The 19,750-nt window shown below is 35.2% G+C and overlaps 4 protein-coding genes across 5 annotated transcripts; 3 read left to right on the forward strand and 1 right to left on the reverse strand.

Annotated features, from left to right (window-relative positions):
* Positions 6,438 to 9,950, forward strand: LOC105165253 (RNA-binding protein BRN1). The gene is made up of 9 exons (XM_011084206.2): positions 6,438 to 6,858; positions 7,000 to 7,082; positions 7,299 to 7,350; positions 7,502 to 7,627; positions 7,764 to 7,843; positions 8,539 to 8,721; positions 8,840 to 9,185; positions 9,339 to 9,482; positions 9,563 to 9,950. The coding sequence occupies exons 1-9, from the start codon at positions 6,714 to 6,716 to the stop codon at positions 9,688 to 9,690; spliced, it is 1,287 nt and encodes a 428-aa protein (XP_011082508.1). The 5' UTR covers positions 6,438 to 6,713; the 3' UTR covers positions 9,691 to 9,950.
* Positions 10,022 to 13,120, forward strand: LOC105165255. 2 transcript variants are annotated; one of them, XM_020694803.1, is made up of 6 exons: positions 10,022 to 10,148; positions 10,328 to 10,377; positions 10,488 to 10,666; positions 12,135 to 12,475; positions 12,598 to 12,704; positions 12,790 to 13,120. In XM_020694803.1, the coding sequence occupies exons 4-5, from the start codon at positions 12,347 to 12,349 to the stop codon at positions 12,691 to 12,693; spliced, it is 225 nt and encodes a 74-aa protein (XP_020550462.1). In that variant the 5' UTR covers positions 10,022 to 10,148; positions 10,328 to 10,377; positions 10,488 to 10,666; positions 12,135 to 12,346; the 3' UTR covers positions 12,694 to 12,704; positions 12,790 to 13,120. The 2 variants fall into 2 exon arrangements, with proteins under 2 accessions (XP_020550462.1, XP_011082510.1); XM_011084208.2 differs by having other exon boundaries at positions 12,797 to 13,120.
* On the forward strand, positions 13,627 to 15,208 carry LOC105165254. Its single transcript, XM_020694802.1, has one exon. It carries the CDS (start codon positions 14,515 to 14,517, stop codon positions 14,935 to 14,937), a length of 423 nt encoding a protein of 140 aa, XP_020550461.1. The 5' UTR covers positions 13,627 to 14,514; the 3' UTR covers positions 14,938 to 15,208.
* On the reverse strand, positions 16,020 to 18,764 carry LOC105165256 (rho GTPase-activating protein 2). Its single transcript, XM_011084209.2, has 4 exons — positions 18,288 to 18,764; positions 17,480 to 17,600; positions 17,029 to 17,379; positions 16,020 to 16,928 (listed from the first exon to the last, which is right to left on the reverse strand). The coding sequence occupies exons 1-4, from the start codon at positions 18,599 to 18,601 to the stop codon at positions 16,476 to 16,478; spliced, it is 1,239 nt and encodes a 412-aa protein (XP_011082511.1). The 5' UTR covers positions 18,602 to 18,764; the 3' UTR covers positions 16,020 to 16,475.

The following is a 19,750-nucleotide window of genomic DNA, read 5'->3' on the forward strand; positions in this document are numbered from 1 at the left end:
ATGTCGAGTATAAAGAAATGTAGCTATAATTTATCCTAAAATAAAATGTAGAACTTTGTCGATAGATATTCCATTAATTTTAATATTTTGCATTTTAACTTGATTTTTGCTCTATTTGAACTACGAACTTTGTAAATTGAAAATTTGGACACGCACGACATATCTGTAGCTCCCCCCCCAATTTTAATATAAAAATGAAAAAGCACAACGCCAATGAGGTCTAATTTAATTTACAAAGTTGAACTCCAAGATTAAGAGGTGAGGTCGTGGGTTTAAGTTTATTTTAATAATAGTTGTTGGTTTATTGTAATAGTAGTTGTTGGTTAGTTATACATATTTGATATTTATATTGACCTACATATATTATTTGAAAATTATAATATAATTGTAACTAATTCTTAAAATAAAACTAAAATAATAATATGGGTGGCAGGCGAAAATTGACAAATCTTGGAATTTTCAATTTTGTACTTTACAATGTAAAAATAATAATAGTGATAAAAATAAAATTATTATATGACGAACCAGAGGGTGTACTTTTGATGTTTCGGGGCATTTGATGTAGTATGTGGATTTAAAATAAATAAAACAATAAATCCCAACATACATGCTATAGATTATAGAAACAAACGAGAAGTGGTATTTAAATGAGACATTACCTCTTTCGTTTTTTGTTTCAATCGACAATCTTGCATTCGCCCCTTTGTTCACTCTGGACTCCGACGTAGGAGCTCTCTAGAGATGATTCACACCGCACCATGGAAGGTTGCTTTGATCTCTTTGGTAGAAGAAATCAAAGTCGGTTGAAAGAAATGATTGAAGAGAACTACACTATTGATGAGTGTATTCTCTTCATCAAAAAATTCTCTACGACTCTATCTTTGATCCTAGATAAAAAAGAGTTAGAGAATTAGAGGGATGAGAAGGGGAGAGAGAGAGAGAGAGAGGGCCGAGAGTACTAGGAGGAGAAAGGGAAATGTGTGTTCTCTTCACCTTTTACTATGTGGAGTTATCATATGAATAATGATAATAACACACACATACATATATATATATATATACTTTGTATGGGAAGGTGAAAATGTATCCTGGTATATTCCACCTATCTACAAGGCAACCTCCTTCCTATATGTAATGATCCAACCGTGCCATATAATAAAGACTTCAAATATGGTCAAATTTACATTTTTTAAAAGTGCAATTTTGACCAACCCTCTTTCCAACAATAGAAGTCAACTCTATTGCTAGTAGGCCTTAATTTAGTAGACCAGATTTCATTTTAATCAAATTAACATAAATCCAAGGCCCGATGAATTTAATTAAATTCAATTTAATAAGATCCAATTAAGTATAGCCCAATGTCATTTAATCCAATTAAAGGCATAAACCCACATTCTCTTTAATTAATAAATTGAATTTATTAAGTAAGACAAGCTCAATTAAATTAATTCAATTAATTCAAGCTAAAAATTTCTCTCAATCATGAAGGCTTGGTAGACATCCATTGTTGGCACTATACAAGAAATGGGATTTTCTCTATAAGTAGTGCCTATCATTTGGCTTTGACTCTTCAATATGAGGCTTCCACAAGTGCATCAGTTCCAAATCCTTCTTCACAATGCTGGAAAATATTGTGGAACAACTCTATTCCTCCAAACTCAAGCTTTTCATTTCGAAAATTTGCCTGGATTCTATCCCCACTACTCACAATCTCAATAGTCAAATGCGTACGGACGTTTTCAGCTGCTCGTTCTGTAACGAAAACAGCGATGATGTTGGCCATATCTTTATAGCATGTCATTACTCTAGACAGGTTTGGGTTTTATCCAATTTCTCAGTGGCAGGGCGATAATACAGATTGGATCTTCTCATTAGCTTCATTGCTCGACCAAAAAGACTTTGAGTGTTTCTTGGTGTATCTGGTGGGGAAGAAATAACCAATGTATGGAAAATTTCTTTGTGCACCCTAGTCAAATTATCCTCTCACCAAATTCCTTGATCCAATCCTATGCAGCAACCATCAAGCTGCAGACTCAAATGATATCAAGACATCTAGATGGACTCCTCCTCCATTTAGGATGATCAAGATTAATTTTGACAGGGCTGTTTTCGCAATCGACGATGAAATGGGGACTAGTGTAGTAGCTCAAGATGGAAATTGAACAATGGCCGCCTAACTCTCCTTTCAACAGATAGCCGATCCTAAATTAGGGGAAGCAATAGCAGCTAGGGAAGAGCCAGACTTGGTACGCCGTAGGAATTGGTCACAAATTATTTTCGAGGGTGACTGCCTCCAAACTGAGATCTCATGCTCATGATTTATCTTATGTTGGTGTCTTAGTGTAGCACCCCCCTTACTCACTACATTAATTATTACTATTTCACCCTTTCTAAGCGATTTCTTTTCACCCCGTAAAATAAATTTTATTTTATCAATACAATATAATATCACAAGAGATAATAGATTCCACAAAAGTTTATATTTGCTCTCACCAAATGTCCTCATATACATAACCTCAAACGAAAATAGCATAACAGCTAGCTGTACAAAATTTTAAACACAAACCCGACAAAAGACTAGTATATTTAATAACCACACAGCCAAAAGTCCTGACTTTAGATGTTACGGTTGACCCACCTAATAAGAATAATGGCACATCTCAAAGTTCAGTGTAGCTAATCAGTGTGACCTATCTCTTGAAAGTACGTGGCAAGGAATAAGTTGTCTACTCCGTAAGTCTAGCTAACCAGTCTATATATATACACACACAAGCAGGAAGTTACTGTACAATGCAATCACATCAACTAATAAGTATTCGTCATATAGCAACAACAAATGTAAGGAATAATGCATACCCACAACTGTAAATCAGTCCATGATAAAGTATTTGAAGTTATTGTTTATTTCTTAAGGCCTTACTCTAATTGGAGTACACCAGTTAATGGTTTTGTTGGTCATCATCATCTTAGTCAATGTCATATCATATACAGTACAGCATACTCGTTGTATGTAATATCCCCACACTATCCATCCCAGTGTGTAGTAATATCAGTACAGGACATTACGACAAATATGGAATCACCACACCACCCTACTATGTAGCTAACAACATAGGATATTCTCTGTTATCCGAAATACCCCGGTACCCAACGCGCCATGGTACCTAGCTTAAGTCATTTATTTTTCATATCATATCATCAACCACACCACCATTAATCACATTATCATAATCCATTGACTATGTTCCCAACTAGGTAAGCACCATCTTTTATTCCAATTCACAACAACAATATCACTAACTTTATCATTCAATTCTCTATAATACTCATTTTCTCAGTAATAACTTTTCCATTCTATTTCATTCAACAACCAATATACTATATCCACATATATAAATATAAGTTCAAATTCACGATCAAATATATAAGTAACCTATAAATATAATGCTACACATATAAATATAAATCAATTAGTGACATTTACCTCAAATCTCCAAAATAACTATGTTAACACAAAGAGCTGCTCAACCTTTTATCTTATCGTCACGTCCTATAATAAGATATTATACATATAATCAATATATATAAAATATCATAAACTCTAAATAGAATATTATATAATATTCGTACGTTTTCCACCAATCTTTTAACATTTCATTTATATTGAAGTCTAAACATCTGTTCTATTTTTTTTAAATAACTACATTTTTCTTGTATATTTATATAACTACATTTTGCAAGTTCAAATACACATATATGTATATTGTTCTATTTCTTTTAAATAACTACATTTTCTTGTATATTTTATTTAATCCTTTTAATAATTACCATTACATCCTATCTAATTTTTTAATTAATATAATTTACTCAAAAATATTATAATGAATTCCAATTTACTCTATTCAAATTTTAATATATTCCATCTCCAATCTACAATTTATTTTTAATTTTTTTAATAATTATCAATTAGTCTAGTTTATTTTAAAATTTCTTAAAAATTATCAATTAATCTCTCAATTATATATAAAATTCTATCAACGTCAGATTTACTTTCGGACATCCTTTACTTAGTGTTTGTTCTTGTTTTCATTTAGTCATGTTAACCGTGACTGTAATGGCTTAGCGCACAAATTGGCTTGCCATGCACGCACCCAGCTTGAGAGTCTGTTTTTTCAATTGCTGATGCTGAGCAGTTTCGTCCAAGTGATTCAAACTTGACTTAATTCAATTAATATATCGATTTTCCTTGAAAACAAAAAAATAAATAAATAAAAGAAAGAATTGAAACATGTGACATAGGATGCGTAATTTACGCGCAATTAGTTTATAGTGGGAATTAATTTATATTTAAACCTTAAACTGAACACCCTGAACATGGTTTGCTTCAATGACATTATGGTCAACTATGAAGCTGCTACTTTAAATACTACCATTATTATATATTTTATTTCATTTTTGCTGAGCCTGGTTATAAAAATAGCTGTCTTTCGAATTTTACTATAATTATAAATATTTTTTTATTATTTTAAAAAATTAAATATTTTTTTAAAATTAAAAATATATTAATAAATACCTCTACAATAAGCTGTCGTAAGGGATATTTATAATTTAAAAAAAATTATAATTTTTTAAATAATATAAAGATATTTATAATTAACGCAAAGAATTTACTGTGATTTATTTGAAAAATTAAAATTTTTTGGTTGTAGAAAGAAACCCTAGCCGTTGGATGAGGCGAGCAAGATCCACCAAGAGATGAGATGTAAAATATTGGGCAAGTTGGAGTAGGACAAAGATAATGGCACAGTTCGCCTGAGGGAACCTGTCTTTTATTGGCAGAGGCTTGGCGGGACAGACTGGCATTCTTAACAATCACCCTCGCTTTCTATGTTTATCTACGGTTATGCCCTTACCGTCTGAATCCCCCCGCCCCCCCTTTCTTTTTCACTTTCCTTTTGCAATTCTTGATGATGAATGCCATTGCCACGTCAACCTCTCTCTCTTGATTTGATGCATCCATTTTAGGAAATAATATATGACCCTAATTTCGAGCTATTTCTTTTTTTTTTTACATATTAATCATTTTATTGAAAATTAAATTCATTTATTAAAATATTAAGTATCAAATATTAATAGAATAATCTACTCAATGGTGTAGTAGACTTAATGGTGTTCATAATTTGGTAATTGATCGTACTGAATGGAACTGAAAAATTCGATATGTATTAAATATTTGATTCGGATAATTAATTTTGACGAATTGTGGTATTTGGTCTGATATCGGTATTTGGTATTAATGTACAGTACCAAATTAAATATATATATTTTTTAAAAAAAATTATATTCTGATTGTAATATAATTATAATAAATATGGAATTATATAACTGTATAGGATTATTTTTCAAATTCGATTAGATCGATAAAAAATTGAACTAATGCCAAATTTTATGCGATTTTTTCTAAATCAATTTTTATTTGGTATTCAATATACTATGTTAATGTGTTATCGAACGAACACTCGTAAGTAGACTAAATACAATTATTAAACTACTATTTAGTCTTGGTTTTATCATTATAATTGTTTTTTATTTCTGAAATTTTCTATTATAAAGTTGTCCTGCATCATACTATGTACGATAATATAGACGCATGTTTCACATTAATTAAAGATGAAGAATGTGTGTAGTTTATAAATTCCAAGACTACCTAATTAAAATTTATTTTATGAAAAAATTATAAGATTTATATGAATCAGGACAAATAATATATCGTATAACGGATGTCTATGATATCGCACTCGACATCTTGCATCTTTAGTACTCTTTTGCATAATTAATTACTTTATTAAACTAAATATTTAGAAAACGACATTATTGCAAAATATTAGCAAGTTCATTGAATCTCGTATTCCTAATTTTCATATTTTAATATTAGCACTTCTGATTACTCTAAAGTAAAAATGTTTTAATTATCCTAATCCCAATGGTGAAAGTGTGAACTTTATTATTTAATGTCTTGATCAAGAGCGTATTTTCCCGATCATGATTATATTATTATTTTATATTGTAAAAACAATTAGTATTAATTTTTAATATTTTAAAGATCCGATACCGTGTTCGAGGCGTGTCATTTCCAAGCCTTAAGATTTTATTTGATGGATTGAATTCCGAATTTTAATAAGTTGGTTCAAAATTCGATTAATTAAAATCTGTAATTACTTTTGCAAATCAAATATTTATTTAAAAAGGCACAAAATAAATAATTAAGTGGGGCCCAGCAGTAAGATAGAGATGGGGGGTCCGTGGGGGGTAATCCCGTCAATTGAGATGACTCCTTAAATCTTCAATCAGTCGAATCTATTACAACAGTCAATCGCCGACTTTTACCTTTTTTTCCGGCTTAACCGTTGAACAGAAGAAACAGAAAGTAGTGGCAGCCTCCGTAAATACAATCGGAATCCGAGGTCATATCCCTCTCGGTTCAATTATAATAAAATTCACGGAAGATACCAAATTCCCAACTTTGCCATCTAGAGAATTCCCAATTTCCTCCGTTGGGAGCGAAGACTCGGCGCAGAACAGGAAAAACACCTCGGAAGAATTGTTTCAGATCATCATTGAGCATTTCGTCAAACGGCTGAAGAAATTTTTAGGGGAGAGAGAGAGAGAGAGAGAGAGGAAATAATTGTGGAGAGAGAGTCTTTGTCACGTTGATGGCGGAAGGAGAGAGCGTGAAGCTGTTCGTAGGCCAAGTGCCGAAGCACATGACGGAGTCGCAGCTTCTCGCAATGTTCAGAGAATTCGCGCTTGTAGACGAAGTCAACATAATCAAAGACAAGGCGACGCGTGCTTCGCGAGGTTAAATTTTTTGACTCTCATTGCATGCTTTGTTCAAATATATGTTGTGACGGATCGCGAGGTGTGATTTGCAGGTTTTTTTAGGTATTTTTTCGAGATTTGTTGTTTTGGATCCCTAATTTTAGTGTTGCTGTTCAATAGGGTGTTGTTTTGTGATATGTCCGTCGAGAGAGGAAGCGGACAAGGCAGTCAATGCGTGTCATAACAAGAAAACGCTGCCTGGGGTTAGTATAATTGTGTTTTATCGACTTGTTGGCTTCAAGGTTAGGCAATGTGTTTGACTAGTTAGAGTTGAAAGTGTTGCTTGCCTTAGAGAGCAGCTGTAATTACATATCGAGACCTCATCCCCATTAGATATCTGCTCCGTGTTTGTTATAACTTGATTTTGTTCATTCTCCATTTCATATGAAGGTGACAATGTTTTACTGTGTCCAATTCAGGCATCTAGTCCGCTGCAAGTGAAGTATGCTGATGGAGAGTTGGAAAGGCTAGGTGTGATATAATCTTGATTTTGTAACGCATGTTTTTCCTTATGATTTTTCCTGTTATATTTTCCTAGTTCCGTCTATCCTATGTTTTCTTTTTCTTTTATTAATAACCTTTCTTTTTCTCTCTATTTGTTGCTTCTAAACAAATATCTCAGAGCACAAACTCTTTGTTGGCATGCTTCCGAAAAATGTTTCTGATGCTGAGGTGTCTACTCTATTTTCGGAATATGGAACCATAAAAGATTTGCAGATTCTTAGAGGTTCTCAGCAAACTAGCAAAGGTGAATGATGTATTTGTTATTGTTAAGCCAACTTTTGGCTTGGTCTTTTTAGCATTATCTGGTGTGATCTATTGACGTGATGGATCTAAGTTTATCCACTTAAGTTCTAATCTGACAAACAACTCCATTTTTATAGGTTGTGCTTTTCTGAAGTTTGAGACAAAAGAACAAGCACTTGCAGCAATCGAAGCCCTCAATGGGAAGCATAAGATGGAGGTGTGTCTCAGTTCAGCAGTTTATGTTTATAAACATGCATAACAAGATAAAGAAAAGTATAAATCTTGTGACGTTGAACTACTGTACAATTCTTTCAACATATTTTACCTTTTGTACTCGTGCAAGTATTTGCACAATCTTTGAGGTGATTTACATAAACAAATGTTCCTTTATACTGCACAAGAACCTCCTTTGACAATATTTGATAGAATAATTTCTCGACCTCATTCAATGTTGAGATATCTTAATGCGGGCTTTCACTCAAATATAGAATTTGAGACTTAAGTTCTCTGAGTATATATGCCTTTCACTTCCCATACCTGTTACATATGTTTGCCTTGAACACCAATGTAAAGAAGGTAACCGTATTGTCTTGGAAACATTGCATTCTTTCCCGATCTACAAAAGGTTTACATTTTGTATGTTTATGTCATGTCCATTTCCCGGTATAAAAAACTCAGATTCTGTATTTTATGCAAGTTCATCTCTTTATCCATGATTTTATGCAGGAGATTAAATAGCCAAATATTGTAATTATTAGGATTCTCCAGACTATTGCTCAATGACATTTTAACTTTCAAGTGGAGCAAAATGTCTGCTATCATTCAAGTAAAAGGAAAATGTTTCCAGTAGCTATTAATGTACCGTAGGCCAAATGAATTGTTGAATTTTAATATTGTTGCCTTCTGTAATAGGGTTCGACTATTCCTTTAGTGGTCAAGTGGGCTGATACCGAAAAGGAAAGACAGGCCCGAAGGGCTCAAAAAGCTCTCTCACAGGCGTCCCATGTACAGAATGCTGACTCCAGGCAGCATCCATCTGTATTTGGTGCTTTACCAATGGGTTATATGCCTCCATATAATGGATATGGTTATCAGGTTTGTCCGGATTTATACTGTATACTGCATTTCTTACTTAATGAAGTACTTTTCTCCTTTGCTATAGCTAGTTCATGCTGATGGTTTCATTTTTATCAACTTCTGCTTGCCTCTGTAGACTCCAGGGACTTATGGACTCATGCATTATCGCCTACCAGCATTGCAGAGTCAACATGCCTTCCCCAATTTGATTCCATCTATAAACCAAGGAGGCGCTATACGTGGAGTAAGGCCTGATCTTTCATCAGGAGTGGGCCCACGAAATTATGCAGTGCAACCTGCAAGTTATGTTGGATCTGCTTATCCACCTGTACCTGGGGTTCAATATCCCATGGCATATCCTGGAGGAATCATGAATAGTCGCCAAGTTGGGGCCGCTTCTGGTTCTCTATCACCTTCTCCTTCAAATAGCCAATCCGCAGCATCTTCAAGTGTCACTACAAGTTCTGGGGGTCAGATTGAAGGTTGTTGGAAATTTAGTCCAGTAGCTTTCCCAAGTTTTCTTATGCTGTAACTATACACATAGACAGTCATTGTGTTCTGTATGTGCGTTCCTGTGCCCAAGCATCTGTAGGTTTCACAGTTATCTTACATGTGTGTAATCTGTTGGAAAGCAGGTCCACCTGGAGCTAATTTGTTTATTTACCACATTCCCCAAGAATTTGGCGATGATGAGCTTGCAAATGCCTTTCAGCGTTTTGGTAGGGTGTTGAGCGCGAAGGTTTTCATCGACAAAGCAACTGGTGTCAGCAAATGTTTCGGTATAAACTCTAAGTTGCTATCAATCTAATGCAAGGACTACCCCTTTTATTTTTTTTTTCTAATTAGCTGTTATCCACAGGATTTGTCAGTTATGATTTGCCGGCAGCAGCACAGAATGCAATTAACACGATGAATGGTTTTCAATTAGGTGGTAAAAAATTGAAGGTTCAACTTAAAAGAGACAATAAGCAAAACAGACCTTATTAACTTAAGGTAAGCAATGGACGAGAGTTACATTCTCAAGCATGAATGTTCATACGAGACCTCAAATGTGGAAAATGCTGCAGTTTGAGCGAGTGTGGTGGGTCTGAGATAATCAAAGATTGATCGCAATTTCCATCCTTGAGGGAATGAAGTCCCAGAACTTGTAATTCTTCATTTATTTCACGCCACTGTAACTGTAGATTGTATAACATGGTTACCAATTAGACATTGATTATTTATTAATTGATTTTTATTTAGATGTATTTGTAGCATAATTGTCTGTGAATTTCATAAAAAAATATGACACTGTGGAAATTGGTTTTTTTCTGTAGTACTGTTCTTTTATTCCATTTTTGTTTCTAAGGTTCCTAACTATTTAAGAAGTTACCATGCTGGAGACATTGAAAATGTTCATGTGACATCTTGGAGCTCAAAATAACGCCCTGCCATTAACATTAAAGGTAGTATATTTTGAGTAGTTGCTATATGTCCTTCTATAAGTCTGGCTAGTGTGTCTTTGAATTGAGCATTGTATTATGACATATCTTTTCCATGTGTAGCATATATTTTGCTTTTGCCTGAATCTTCAGGTGTGTTGTGACTAACATGATTGGTGATTTGTTTTTTTGTTACTTAATAGCATTCAGTGCCATGATTGGGTAGTGCGATCCTGTCCATTGTCATCTTGATGTGAGTTAAAACCCCATTTGCTTGATAAGTTAGCTATATTTTTGTTTCTCTGAGTTTTGGTTCCACTACTACTGTGTAGTTTCTCTCTGAACTGTTATATTTCATTTCAGGATCTCAAAGACATCTTCTGGTGTTTCTCATGATTGAAGCCTTGTTTTGGACTCCTATACCCATCTCAAGCTTCCGCTGGAACTTTCCAAGTTATTGTGCCATTGTTTATTTATGATACTCGGCAAACACTGAAAAGAAAGCACCGATTCTTCCTGCTTAAGATCCACTGTGAGCAAAGGTATATCTTACTTGGATTCACCCGTCTATTTGTCATGTTTGCCCACTGCATATACTTGATGAGAGTGTGATCGATGATTTTGAATGAAATGTCTTTTTATCATGAGTTAGTCCAACTGTCTCTTCGTCATTTTGAGAGTGACTAACTAGGTCTGGAGATCTGCAGCATACTATTATTAAGTCTTACAGCTGGCTAGTTGGCATTATCTTGTTAGAGGTTTTTACCATGTCAACTACAGTTGCATGTCTTCCAGCCATGGAAATAAAAATCAAATGAACTATCATTCCACAATCCAGTAAGAATTACCTTAGAATGTGACGCCAATTTCCCAGATTTGGTTCATCTGAGTATTAACTGGTATAGTGCATAGATGTCAATAGCAGTTTCTCGGATCAATGTTTTTGGCGTTCTGTACATGAGCTCCAATCGATATAGTTGTATGCATGAGGTTTGCGGCATCTGATATACTGATTTCAATAGTTTGAGACTCTTCTTACCTATGTGAAAACTTCTCATTGATGAGCTGCGGCCATATTGTTGGGAACACAGGGACCTAGACAGTTTATATAGGCAGTTGTTGAATGATGAGACTCTCAGATTCGGCATGCCTTGCCATGTTTATCTGATTATTGAATGCAACATCCTAAATTATGGGAACTCATCTATCGTCTCCTTGCTTCTAGCAGGTGGTGTCAGGGAAAACATTTTCCGCTTGCTTCTGCATAAAGGACCAAAAGCCTATTTTAACACCAGTTAATTATGTTTATAAACAATTCTTTTTGTTTCATAATTCATCTAAAATTCAATATTTTATTTCATAAATTCATCTAAAATTCATTACCAGAGTGCTGGCGATTGAAAATTCTTTTGTTTGCCTGTATGTAAACATCACGTTTTCGATTCTGTTTCAAATGCATATGTGCTTGACTTGGGATTCATACATCAATCGTTTTTATTTTGAAATGCATAGTTATGGTATTCTGTATTAGCTCGCCTGAGAGACGCATCCAATATTAGAAAACACTCGGACATGAATGGATTTATCTGAAATTACAAGAGTAATATATACAAGTAGAATGGTAGCAAGTGGAATGTCATGCTCACCAAAGATGATGCAAATACCTACACTATCACGATTGCCAAACCCAGAATTCATTCTATTCTGGACCTTAAATCAATTGATTTTCACAGTCGAGAGTATAAATGTAATTATCCTTAAAAAGCATAATGATGATGTAAGTGTGGTATAGAGAAATCGGTCTTTTAATTTTTAGTTTATTTACACAAATAATTTATTCTTTTTGCGTAATTAGAAGAATCATCCTTAATAGTAAAAAAACATAGAAATTTAATACTGTTGCAATTTTTGGGGTTGTATAAGTAATTTTTAACAATTAAAAGTAAATACTATCGATATTTTTAGGGATGTAAATGTAATTATTCTTACTTTTTATTTGTTTAATCTCAGCTTTATAGCTGCACCACTTTTGAGCTACTAAACCCCAGATTTCCGCCTCCGACAAATGGATGTCTCAGTACGGAACTGAAGAAATAATAGTCGATTAAGTAGAAAATTTTATGGTATTCGGATTTGTTCCCATAATTTGTCATACATTGGGTGGGGGGAGTTAAATTAAGTCCAACAGAATCCTATTACCCAAACCCACTACTTGGCAAAAGATGAAGGCATCAGAAATTCCGATGAAAGAGGAAACGCAAGTAAAGAGAGAAGAAGAAGAAGAAAGTGAGAAACGGAAGCCCCTTTTCAGACCCGCCAAAGACGACACCAAACCACTGCTCCAGGACCCTGTAACTCTTCACTCACTCAATTACTTTTGCTTCTACCTTCAATTCTTTTCAATTCAGTTGTACGCTAGCATTTTAGTTAATTATTTGTTTCTAATTTTCTGGTTTAATGGTTTGGTTTGCAGATATTGAGATCCGATCCGATTGAGACAGAGGAAGCTGTGCTGCGCTTGCCTCCTATACCAGATTGCATCAAATCTCAATCCCGAGGAGGCCTATGAGTTCACTTTCTGTACGTGATTTTTGCTTTTTGTTTCAAACTGATTTGGATTTTGACTCGTCATTTATCAACTTTGTCCTTTGTTTTTCATTTGGAGTTGGCAGCTGGAACTTGAAGGATGAATTCCACCGGTTTCCGATCGCATTGGCGCCTCCTCTTGAGGTTCGGAACTCATTGCTGATAATTGCTATTTACTGTTAAAAATCATCAAGATTTTGTGTGCGCCCTTATCCTATGATGTACAAGACCAACAGTACATTGTGGTAAGGCGTGTTGGGGTTTAACTTGTACGTTTGCAATTCCTTTTTATATCAATATTTGATGTTTACTCGTCTATTGCTTATTCAGTTCAACACACGTTACGCTTCAAAATGTGATTAGTTGAGCACAATGTTTTTTTCAAACTTATATGTGGAGTTGGAGCAGCATTTGAGTCAATGTTGATTCGTTTACACAATGGTCAGAATGATACTTGCGTGTTGCATAATCCTGAATGAGCAACTGAGGTTTTGGGTTCTAACTCAGATTGGGGTGCCCTGTTTTGGGTTGTGCTCTTGGAAGGAAAGTCCTGGCTTATGCTTCTTGACTCTCAGACCAAAAATTCCTGCTCAAATCAGGTTTAGTCGAATCAAACTAATCACAAAATAAGTGTATCATATTTTATGTGATTGGCCATTTTCTCTGAACTGTACATCAATCACACACGACTAGTATATTGCACTAGCCATGTGATTGGTTCAAATTTGGTCAAGTCGAGTGCGAACTAGAATTTTTGTTGACCTTTTAACCCTCTTTCAAATGTTGATGAAAGGTCCTCTGCTTAGGTGAAGATTTACATGACAAGGAATTTAGAGAAAAAGGCGTCAAATACCAATTTTTATTTTCACTTCATTCTTCCTAAATTAAAACATGTATTCCCTCAAATGAGAATTGGAGTTAACCATAAAATTTCTACTTTTCTTCTTTTGGATAATTGACAAAGCCATTTTCGACACTGATTCTCTTTTAACTGTGCTGCGTGGATAAAATATCAGTCAGCTTCATGTATCAAAATCAATCACCTGATTTGACCTGGTCAACTCGGGTAGACGTTATTACCGTCGAAGAACATTGGGCAAACGGCCTCATCGGAGAGCCAAGAAAATCAATGGAAGTCGTAATGAGATGGCTTATCAGGTAGCTCGATGAGCAAGCAGGTCAAACTCGTGTGGTATATCCCACCTTCCCAATTCCGCTTTTTGTGATGTTGAAACTTTGTATTTTGAACCTCGCAGTGTTTTTTGAATAAATTCTCACACAAAAAGGGTAAAAAAAAATGGTGGAGCTAGCACATGTGATTTACTTAGAAAAACGCAATAGTAATTTTTCTTTTTAATCAAATAGTTGAGTGTTTAATCTTTTCTGAAACTAATGAGTGAGATTTGCAATTTATACGGAGTCCTAATGATAGAAAAATTGAAAAACAAGTTATAGTTGATGATATTTGACAAGTATGAGGCAAGGAGGAGGACCCACGAATTCCTTCTAGAAAAATACAAGACAAGGAAGAATACGAACCACAGGTGTATAAGTAGTCTTCTAGAAGCAGAACTCGCATATGTAGCGGAGTGTCGTACGAGGAATCAATCGAAACTGTCGGCCCATAAAGATTTCCCTCAAACCCATACAGTAAAAGCACAATAGCTATTCTACTCATCAAGCGACGAACAAGACACCCTCCCCACCACTTCACCTTTTCTTTACCTATTTTCTCCACATTTCCATCTCTCTGTTTCCTTATATTTTCATTTTCATTCCGAGTTATCTGTCTATATATGTATGTATGGAAGGGGGGGGATTTGATGCATCTGCTTACATGTTGTTTGAGGCGAGCGGCGATTCCGAAGCCGGATTCTTTGACGCCGCGGCGGAGGCGGAGTCCGGCGCCGCTGCTGAGGATGATGCGCAGTCTTGCAGCTACGGATCTGTGTCTGATAGCGGGGCGGTGCATGGGGTTGATGATGCAGGTGGGGATGCGGATTTCGATGATTCTGATGGAGAGGAGGAATACGGTGGGCGTAACAGTGATGAGGAGGAGGGCGTGGTTGATCAATGCTGCGGCGTGGCGACTAAGGATTCGGTGGTGGCTGGGGGGGCGAAGGAGAAGCTGAATCATGAGCAGAAGGCTTGTGAGGATTCAAATGTGAAGCTGATGAATGAGAGGGAGAGGGATAGGCTGTTTTGGGAGGCTTGTTTGGCGTCTTAGAGAAGAAACAAGTTTTTCTTTGAAATAATTACATCGCCCTTCCCTATAGTTTCATACTAATTATTTTTTCTCAATAAATATCTTAAAATTGTAGAGAGGATATACATATAATTTCAGGAATAGGTGGTGTAACTATCTCTTTCTTTTATATTAGTTCAGTTTTTGTTGATTATGCAACTGTACATAGGTTTGGCGCAGTGAAGATACTGAATGTTACTCTATTATTTTAGTGTGTTCATTTCATTTTCATTCCTTGCATTTACAGATTTGTTTATTTAATGACTTTTCTTTTATATATATATGTACAAAATGTGCAATACAAGATTCATATTAATTTGAAGGCTCAATTTTACTTTTGTACAATTTTTAAGGATTGTAAAATGGTCTATCACATTTTTTAATTTGGTGATTTTACGTCAAAAATTGATTGGAATTTCAAAGGTGGCCGGAATTATGATGTTACTTTTCGACAAATTTTGAAAATCTTGATTAAAAATTAAATTAAATCTAAAATTGTATTCGGAATCAATAATTTGAGTTTTCATTTTTAGATAAATTTGTTCTGTTAGTGCTCTTATATATACCATGAATAAAGTATATGGATCTCAGATCTCCTTAGGGGGGAACAGAAGTACTCTTAATCAATTTAGTAGCTTTTGTTACTAACATGCAAAGACAATGAGCCTCAGAGTGAATTGAAGATTGTCCAAAAAGCAAAACCAAGTATTTGTTTATTCTCACCAACTATTACAACTGATTTCTTGTTAACTATTAAGTACTTAAAACTATTTTCTAGTGCAGATTTCACATGTTTAAATCTTTTAAAAGTACATTATTAACATTGTATTTTATATATGTATAACTATTTAAATACATACAGATAATTCGAATTTTATATAAATACTCAACACGTATACATGGAGTAAGACATAAGATATAACACCAAACAACTGTCATAACAATTAAAAAAAAGAGAAATTGACTGAATCCCGTTAATGAGATTCTGTTTTATATTGAATTATAGTGTCAAATCAATATATTTTCAACGAAAACGTGTATAAACAAATATTTTTTCACTTCAATTACCATATTATAGAAACAAAAGCAAACAGGCCTGCTTTTAGTGATTGTTGAAATTAACTCAAACCAAAGCCAAGCCAATTGCATTGCATGTATCAGTACTCAACCAAGTGCTGCACAATTTCTTTTGCATTGGATTCAGCTTTGAGCAGCACAGCAACTACAGTTAGGAATTGGGCAAAGGGCAACCAACTAGTTCATCAGTTTACTGTTAATAGCAAAGCTAAATTGGTAAAAACTTAGAATCTTTGCTGGTGGAGCAAAGCGAGGAGAATAATCACCATTTCAGCACTCAACTGAAACTCACTATCTATCAAAAGCAGACCATTCTAGCTGCCTAAAACTGTTGTTGGTCAGTAATTGGTGAGTTCTTGTAAACCGGAGGTACTCTTTTGCATCCATCTCAAGACGGCCTATAAGGACCACAACTTAAATTTTAGTCTTCATCATAGCTCGTGCTAATGGCGCAACTCCCTATTTTCTGGCCGTATAACAAAATAAGAATCTGCTGTGAAAGTAGAACCATTTATGGGACTCGGATGGTCTCTGCACAATATTCTCTGAAGTTTTTTCCGAAAGCCATCTTTTGCATTCTCATTTTCGTCCAGTTGCCTTAAGAAGGACTCTTCAATCTCGCTCAACGACTCGACTTCATCTTTATCTTCGCTGCTGGGGCTATAGTTAACTGGCTCTTCATCATCTGAGGCTGGTCCTCTCGATCCAGAACTTGTATCCATCTCATGTTGACCACCACAATATTCCACATAAGTCTGCCTGTCTAAGAAACGAGAAGAAACAGGTGAGTATCCTCCAGCTGTCTCCTCACGTTCTCGTAGTTTTTTCATGATCAGTGCTTTTAATAAGTTCATCACTTGAACAGCATGCATGAGAGCTGTCAGTGGGTCGGACATCTAACACAAACAGCAAAAAATAAAATGGTTCAGTCATATAAGGAATGAAACTAATGATTCTTGATATATGAGTAGTTCTAGGATGGTTTGTTTGAATCACCTTAGTCATGTTAGGGGCAAAAACCATGGCAATGTTTCTTGCATTCATTTTGTTGGATTCTTCTTGCTCAACAACATCGGCCATTAGATCAATAGCCCATCCAAGCAGAGCACTCTCGGTCGGTTTTAGCTGCTTAACCAGCTCGATAAATTCCTCTTCTGTATTGCATTGCAATACCTGCTCTGGCGAAAGCCCATCAAGCACACCAGATGGGAGCTCTCGGAACCAGGCTTTGATCAAACCTGCCAAACAATGGACATCAATGTCTTCAGGCACAATGCCTCGGTTGAGCTGGTCCCTAACGTATTCCTCTTGGCTATTCTCTGGATTTATCCGAAAAATCCCTTCAGCCTATCACAATAGTGAGATAAATAGGATCAGAGTCAACCCTTAAATCCTTATGGCCAAAGTGCTGTAGTGGAAGAAACCTTAAGAAAGAAACTTCATTCACCTTCAGACCATCTTGTGCATATAACTTATCCTGCATTAGTAACAGGATAGTTGGGACACTATTGCCCCTCATGTCATAAGACCACTGCATCGATTCGGCAGAGACACCACATACACTAACACTGCATAAGTAATTGGAGAATCAGCCATATAGAATGCTAAATTGAACTAAATCCAGTACAAAAGAACAGTAACTGCTTTGAGGAAAAACTGTCAAGAATCAAACATAAAATCACAGGAAACTATTCATCAGGAATATTCATTACAGCAAACTACTGCCCGTATTCTTCACTCAATACTAAGACAAACCGAATACTTGAAGCTGGAAATGTCCAAGCATCCATTGCTTCACGTCAGAAAATGTCCAAGTATTCGTTCCAGTAAAGATTAAATTAACCTCATCATAATCCCTCAGTGAGTAAATTGTTTCAAATTTCAAGTTTACATATACTTAGCAATCAACCTTGTGCTCTGTGATAAAGAAAAACAACTTATACTGAACACACACAGCAGTATTTGCTAGTATTATGCATCAAATCTAAACAAAAAAACACAACTGTCCCTTTAACAAATCCAACAAGAAAAACCAAACAGATTAAACATCAGAACTTCAAAACAGCCCTTCTGAACCAATAAACCTGAGATTTCTACTGCTTTTACACGACACACAAATAATGAAATTCGAAGGAAAAAGGAAAAGAAAAGAAGACAGATGTCAAGAATCTTGCAATTCAGAATAGCCATAAAATAAAAACAAAACCAAGGAAAAAAAAAAAAAAGAAGTCCTTTTGAACTCGCTTTCAGCATACCTAGCACTGGGAGCTTTACATGGAATCTCAACCTCAAACTCAACAGGAAGACCCAAAAAACCATGGAATCTATCAAAAGTAACATGAGTTACGTGCTGCACATTTGTGGGCCACCCGATTTCCATTCGGTGAACGGCGGAGGCGACCTCTTGGTCTGGCCTATCGATACGGCAAGCCGAGACCATGGATTTCCTTAAAGCTGATAGAATAAAATCCAACAAAGAAAGCTGCTTATCCTGATCCTCACCCAGAGCAGATTTTGAGCTCTTCCCTCCACAGCCACCACCCCTCGTCACCATAACCATCCCAGTCATCACTTCCTCCCTCTCTCGCTCACTAGAACTTTGTCTTTTCTCTCTCAAGAAGAACTATGGGGTGGAAGCTCCAAACCAGAAAATGGGTCTTTGTTTTGACTGTGTGTTGCATTCAATGCAAGAAAGTGAAGGGAATTGAGTTTTTTGAAGCTTCAAGTGATATATATTTCTGTTTATATTTTATTATTCAAACGGCCCTCCATTTCAAATTTTTATTGACTTGTGTGTATATTTTTGTTGACCATAAAGGGCATGCCTCTGGGAGAATATTTCTGTTTTGCCACTCAGCTGTTGAGCTATTTCTGTCTGAGTGGTTGGTTAGTCGGTCACCTACTTTTACTTACTTGGTTAATAGCTAATCTCTTATAGAGTAATTGCAATTACGGACGGCAATTGGACCCGATTTTTTAGAAGCCCGCTTTGGATCGAACGGGTTTGATACTTATATTATTGGGTTCGAAACGGGTCCGAGTTCTAAAATATTAGACTTGGCAGGGTTTCGAATATGTTCGGGTTTTATATCGAACATGCCTCGATCTATTTTTTATTTATATTAATATATTATTAGTTAAAAAAAATTATAATATTATAGGTAAAAAGTTTTAAATAATTTAACATAAATATGAAATACAAAAAATATAGTTGAATGTATTATTTATATTATATAATTTATTTTAGATAAAAAAAATTATGTTAAATTATCTACATTTATAATGATATTTAGTATTACTTGTATGAAAAAATTAGTTGAATATATCATATTTATTATATAATTTATTTTTAAATAAAAAAATTATATTAAATTATTAAATTTAAATTTATATTACTTAATTTAAAAAATAAAAATTATAAATTAGACGGGATGGGGGGTTTGGCGGAGCGGGGCAATTCAGAATGGGGGTGGTGGGGCAGTGCGAGGTTTCATGAAGCGGGGCAGGTCTGAGGTCGGACAAACCAACCCCAAACCCGTCCGATTGCCATCAATAATTGCAATACGTTTTTGCCCTTTTACTTTCAACAAAATTAAAGGGTAAATTGGGCAATACAGTACGATAGCTGTCTTCAAATAGTAGAGAAGAGGACCGTTGACGTTGATCCACATTGAGCCCTGAAAACTTTGGCTCCAACAAAAAGAAAAGATGCCTTTTT

This window comes from Sesamum indicum, linkage group LG6 (genome assembly GCF_000512975.1).
Source record: "Sesamum indicum cultivar Zhongzhi No. 13 linkage group LG6, S_indicum_v1.0, whole genome shotgun sequence".
Lineage (NCBI taxonomy): Eukaryota > Viridiplantae > Streptophyta > Magnoliopsida > Lamiales > Pedaliaceae > Sesamum > Sesamum indicum.

Excerpts from the sequence above, each read along its gene's own strand:
- LOC105165256 (XM_011084209.2), bottom strand. The coding sequence starts at position 18,601 with ATGACTGGGATGGTTATGGTGACGAGGGGTGGTGGCTGTGGAGGGAAG. Across the intron at positions 17,601-18,287 it reads TGTAAAGCTCCCAGTGCTAG|TGTTAGTGTATGTGGTGTCT; the intron begins GTATGCTGAAAG and ends TTACTTATGCAG. Across the intron at positions 17,380-17,479 it reads ATGCACAAGATGGTCTGAAG|GCTGAAGGGATTTTTCGGAT; the intron begins GTGAATGAAGTT and ends CTATTGTGATAG.
- LOC105165254 (XM_020694802.1), top strand. The coding sequence starts at position 14,515 with ATGGAAGGGGGGGGATTTGATGCATCTGCTTACATGTTGTTTGAGGCG.
- LOC105165253 (XM_011084206.2), top strand. The coding sequence starts at position 6,714 with ATGGCGGAAGGAGAGAGCGTGAAGCTGTTCGTAGGCCAAGTGCCGAAG. Across the intron at positions 7,083-7,298 it reads ACAAGAAAACGCTGCCTGGG|GCATCTAGTCCGCTGCAAGT; the intron begins GTTAGTATAATT and ends TGTCCAATTCAG. Across the intron at positions 8,722-8,839 it reads ATAATGGATATGGTTATCAG|ACTCCAGGGACTTATGGACT; the intron begins GTTTGTCCGGAT and ends TTGCCTCTGTAG.
- LOC105165255 (XM_020694803.1), top strand. The coding sequence starts at position 12,347 with ATGAAGGCATCAGAAATTCCGATGAAAGAGGAAACGCAAGTAAAGAGA. Across the intron at positions 12,476-12,597 it reads AACCACTGCTCCAGGACCCT|ATATTGAGATCCGATCCGAT; the intron begins GTAACTCTTCAC and ends TTTGGTTTGCAG.